We start from the raw sequence: 5,348 nt of genomic DNA on the forward strand, positions 1-5,348 counted from the left end.
TTCTGGCTGAATTCTGCCGAGAAACTCGGTCGTGTGTACGGGGCCTCAGAGACCTCAAACCCTACAATTCCAGCACGAAGAAATAACAAAATCAGTGCGATTTCCATCAAATATAATTTTATTAACGAACAAATTCTATGAATACATTATGGCTTTCAGGTAATCTCAACCTCTTTACATGATCTTTGGATAATGCAATGTGCTTTCATACAAGAATAGACAAGACTGTGAAGATCTTTTTGTGCAAAACACAGAATCTTTTTCTTTTCTTAGTAAAAGTGCTACTGTTTTCCAATTAAGGTCACTTTTTTTTTTTAGAATGACTTTTCTTGACAGTTCATCTTTTGCCTTTAAGTGGTACATTCCGGTAAATTCTAAGAGAGGTATCAACATTATTTCATTAAGAATAAAAAATAAAAATGTACATTCATTGCACGTTAGACATATTGCATGAAAGATATTTGCATCTTAGGAAGGATGTCCACCAAAATGTATGGAGACTCTGATTGGACGATGCACCTTGGAGGTGGACAGTTGTGAAGATCTGGGAAGGGGATTGCAAAAACGAAAGAATGATTGATTTGTAGATGAAGTTTGTTTTTGTCAAAGTTCATGGTGGGGGGGCTTTGGAGTTGAAGTCCAGTATTTGATGAAAGACCTCTTCCAGCATTAGCGGTCTTTTCGGTTGGATGCGACCATTCCTTTTAGTCTGGAACGTTGGCCCAAAGTTTGGGCGAGGATGAAGCATGGCCAATGGGCTACCAGGCGAATGAGCTTATACTTGTTGTACCTGAAAACAAAAAAGTAGGGACAGGTTAGTATACAAATAATACCAAACACATTCAATACTTTATACTGCCTACTAGAGGTAAGAGCTACTAGAGGGAAAATGGTAGAGCACTGCTGGAGGGTAAAGGGTAGAGCACTACAAGAGCGTATGGGGTACTAGAAGGTAAAGGGTGGAATGCTACTAGAGGGTACTAGAGGGTATAGGGTACTAGAGGGCAAAGGGTAGAGCGCTACTAGAGGGTATAGGGTACTAGAGGGCAAAGGGTAGAGCGCTATTAGAGGGTATAGGTTACTAAAGGGTATAGGGTACTAGAGGGCAAAGGGTAGAGCGCTACTAGAGGGTATAGGGTACTAGAGGGTATAGGGTACAAGAGGGCAAAGGGTAGAGCGCTACTAGAGGGTATAGGGTAGAGCACTACTAGAGGGTATAGGGTACTAGAAGGTATAGGGTAGAGCGCTACTAGAGGGCATGAGGAAGAGCGCACAGGCCATATTTGAAGTATGTGCACTCAGAAGATTTTAAAAGTATTGGCCATTAAATATTCTTTAAGTTACTAATTGTTGATAGTTCTTCAAAAGATACTTACTTTGTTTAGCTCACTGGTTGGGCCTCCATCGTCAGTCCTTTGGACCTCTAGTTAAGAGCACGATGGTCGGGTCTTGACAGCTCGCCAAACGTTGCTCCAGACAAGGCGTCATTATTACCGCCTGGGATTTTAGGCAGAGAAGGAAGAGGTCTTGGTGTCCTTTCACCTCTGTATCAACCAAGTCCAAAGGGTTCAAGAATTGCTGGGTTTATCAGATATTCCTGAGAAGTCCTGTAAGGTTCTTACATCCCAAGCTGGTCCCCTTTATAGTAAGTCGGCCAATAGTTGACATTGACAAGAACATCGGGTTCTGGTCATGCAGTCTCTTTTGTAGGTAAGATGGTTGACATAGCCAAGAACATTGGGTCCTAGTCAGGCAGTCTCTTTTGTAGGCAAGGTGGTTGACATAGCCAAGAACATTGAGTCCTGGTCATGCAGTCTCTTTTGTAGGTGAGTTGGTTGACATACCCAAGAACATTGCGACCTGGTCATGCAGTCTCTTTTGTAGGTAAGATGGTTGACATAGCCAAGAACATTGGGTCCTAGTCAGGCAATCTCTTTTGTAGGCAAGGTGGTTGACATAGCCAAGAACATTGAGTTCTGGTCAGGCAGTCTCTTTTGTAGGTAAGGTGGTTGACATACCCAAGAACATTGGGTTCTGGTCATGCAGTCTCTTTTGTAGGTAAGGTGGTTGACATACCCAAGAACATTGGGTTCTGGTCATGCAGTCTCTTCTTTTGTAGGCAAGGTGGTTGACACGGCCAAGAACATTGGGTCCTGGTCATGCAGTCTCTTCTTTTGTAGGCAATGTGGTTGACACGGCCAAGAACATTGGGTCCTGGTCATACAGTCTCTTCTTTTGTAGGTAGGGTGAAACATTCTAGATTCCTCAAAGGAACTGGTTGGCTCCCAAGTAGATGGTTGTGAAAAAGTTGAAATTGTCCATCTAATATTAATGCTTAATCAGATTTCTAGAGTCCATGGTAAAAACTTTGCATAAAGTCCTAGTCCTCATGCCTATTGTCCATTTGTAATCTGACAAGCCGATTTAAAAGTGCTACTGAGTGTTCATATAGAGAGACCCCCCCCAAAAAAAAACAACAACATTCATTTCATAATTAAGACCACAAAAAAAAATGTCTATAGTATTCAAAAAGTGAACACATTGGTCTTTCACAATATATGAAATGTTATTGCCCCGATTAATAAAATCGAATTATTCGAAGGAATTGTTCTTCTAATATATACAAATGATATTGCACTAAACAATATAGATGAGATTTCTGTACATTGAAAAATATCAAAAATATTTCTATTTTTTTTTTCAACTTATTTTACATATTCAGCAATAATAATAAAAAAAAAATATGCTCTTAAAACCGAACAAATGGTTAACTTCCCCATGAATGCCGTTATTCCCTGAAATTTAAAGGGAACAGGCAGAACACTGTGAAAACAGCCCCCCACTTATAGTAAATGGGTTCATCTGCCAAATCGTTGCGAGACAATCGGCATTAATGGAACGTTTTCAGCGACAATCGCTTCAAAACTGCGACACCAGATTCTGGTGACAGTTCAGCGAATTTTTTGTCCAAAATTCCCATTTACTGGAAGTGGCCACTAATACAGCAATAAACTGCTTACTTCCTGGCTACATGCAGGGCAATATGTCCTAGTTGTGTATTATTAAAGATCTAAGCATTGTATATCTCTAGTTTGGAGTTGATTATAGCATTATGATGTATAAAGAAAATCAGAAGTTATTACGTTATTGAACTGCCATTAAGACTTGCCTGCTATTGTCAGCACTAAAAATGTCGTTTTTCTGTGACAACCTGAAAAGATGTCACAGCTGACCTTGACTTCCCATACCAGACACAAGCCCTCACCTTTCTACCTGTTGCATTGTACAGGACTCAAGAAAGATTACCGTAAAGTTCTCTAAGCTAAACTTCACTCTTTCATTTTCAAGAGCTGATATTTTCTCACCAGAGAGCAACAAAAGTTTGTTCCTTAAAAACTTTCCTACTCGTAGCTAGCTTTCTCAGTGCAGACGCTATTGCTATCGTAAGGATCCTTCGTGACGAGGACGTTAAGTTTGGTGCTAATCTGCTCGTCGGAATAAGCGGCCTTAAGGGTTTGCTTCTCCGACTGCTCAAATTCAAATTGGATTTCCTTGCCCATCTGCACTAGCTGGTCCATGGTCTTAGGGAAAGGGGGTTTGAGGAAACGCCTGATCTCTGGGTGAAGGGTGCTAATGATAAATCGGATCATGTCTTCCTCGTTGGCATCGACATAGAGCCGGTGGTAGAGGGCTCTTTTCTTCCACACAAACTGCTCTAAGGGCTCCCAACGCCTCTGGGGAAGGTCTAGGTCTCTCTTGATGGCCTCTCTCACCACTAAACGTTCGCAGTATTGCAAGAAAGACACTTTGAAGTCGTGCCAGTTGTCTATGGTCTCCTGCCTGAATTCCCACCACTTCTTAGCTGCCCCCTTTAAGTGGTTGTCTACCTGAGACAGCCAAATTTTCTCGTGCCACCCGCTGCGCTTAAAATACTTTTCTAAGTTCACTAGGAAATCCCGAGGATCCTCAGACATGTTTGCATCAAACTCAGGGGGGGAGAGGAGGTCAACGGAAAGGACAACCCAGTGGTGCTGCTGGCATGACTGGGATGGCAATGCTGGGGGTGGAGGAGAGCATGGTGGGGTAGGAGCATAAGGATTTGGGTTATCAAGAACTTCCTGAGCTATTTGAGCCGCCTCTGCCTCCTTTTCCTTCGCACTTTTCTCTCCGTAAAAAGACCTCCTTTGCAGCTCTTCCTTGCCTACCATTTTTTCAAATCGGGAAAACACCCCCCTCCAAGAGTTCATCTCTCTCTTCATCCACCTCTCTAAGTTGACCAAGGTATCCTGGCATCTCATAAGGCAAGCCTTTATCGATCGCTTCCACCTCTGGATTCCCACCAACGGGGACTGATCATTCATGTTGGCATTCAGCCTCTGCACAGACCTCTTAAACCCTTTCAGCTCGCTTTCGACTTGCCTGGAGACCCCGGACAGAATGTAAACCTGCGTCTTCCTAACCCTGTCCAGCATTTCAGCTGGGCTACAAGTGCCAATCTGGAGAGCAACCGTTTGTTCGGGAAGAGGGAGAGCGGGAGCCACAACGCCACTGAGAGCTAGGCTTGCTGCCATTTTTAACGAGCAAGTTAAAAAATGTAGCCAGCAAATGCCTTGGTTTATCTTTAAAGTTTTGAAAACTTTTTTTTTTTTTAAAGCAACAAACTTTAAAAAAAGAAAATTGCTTGCTCTCGTCAGGCAGCCAGGCTCTTGCAACCCACCTCGTTCCGTTAAGCTAAGAGCATTTTCCCAAATCAGTAAACAATCCCTAGATCTATTCAGTAAGCAGAAAAAATTTGAATTACAAATCACGGCTGTCAGATTTTAGCAAGAAAAAGAAAAAAAGAGGGAATTTAAAAGGCTGCAGTTGGATATCACCCAAAGTCCAGTCTTTTCAGAACTTCCGATGCAATTTTCAGGAATCAGAAGCAATTAGGAGATCCCAAAATCTTAAGAGTGATGAAGAAGAACAAGAAGAAGAAGAAGAAGAAGAAGAAGATGATGAAAAACCCTTATGTCCAAGGGCTGGATCAGAAGAAGTTCCGTCTGGAATCCGAAGAAGATATCGAGCAGGTAAAAGCCGCAAAAGCCTGTAGAGAAAAGTACTTTGTAGCTGTTGGCGGTTTGAGTTTGTGGGAATAGTTTGCCAGTGAGGGTATTTATACTCTATCTAGCAGAGCTAGTCTTGTGAGTTATCAGCAAACCCCATGCTACGTACGAGCCGCCGATTGGTTGGAGCTTCCATCTCCTTGGAAACAGATGGCACTTCACTTCCCCCCCCCCCTCCTCCTTGTGATTCAGCGAACACACATTGGAAGCTGCAATCACTCCAGCTATGGAATAATGTGTAAT

The 5,348-nt window shown here is 42.6% G+C and overlaps 1 protein-coding gene and 1 long non-coding RNA gene across 2 annotated transcripts; both read right to left on the reverse strand.

Annotated features, from left to right (window-relative positions):
• Positions 1-100: 100 nt before the first annotated feature.
• On the reverse strand, positions 101-2,109 carry LOC120939741. The gene is made up of 2 exons (XR_005749364.1): positions 1,377-2,109; positions 101-790 (listed from the first exon to the last, which is right to left on the reverse strand). It is a non-coding gene; the product is annotated as an uncharacterized LOC120939741 (long non-coding RNA).
• An 11-nt stretch (positions 2,110-2,120) lies between these two features.
• ARC (activity regulated cytoskeleton associated protein) lies at positions 2,121-5,053 on the reverse strand. The gene has a single exon (XM_040352074.1). It carries the CDS (start codon positions 4,569-4,571, stop codon positions 3,402-3,404), a length of 1,170 nt encoding a protein of 389 aa, XP_040208008.1. The 5' UTR covers positions 4,572-5,053; the 3' UTR covers positions 2,121-3,401.
• Positions 5,054-5,348: the final 295 nt, after the last annotated feature.

Source organism: Rana temporaria, chromosome 5 (genome assembly GCF_905171775.1).
Source record: "Rana temporaria chromosome 5, aRanTem1.1, whole genome shotgun sequence".
Taxonomy (NCBI): Eukaryota; Metazoa; Chordata; class Amphibia; order Anura; family Ranidae; genus Rana; species Rana temporaria.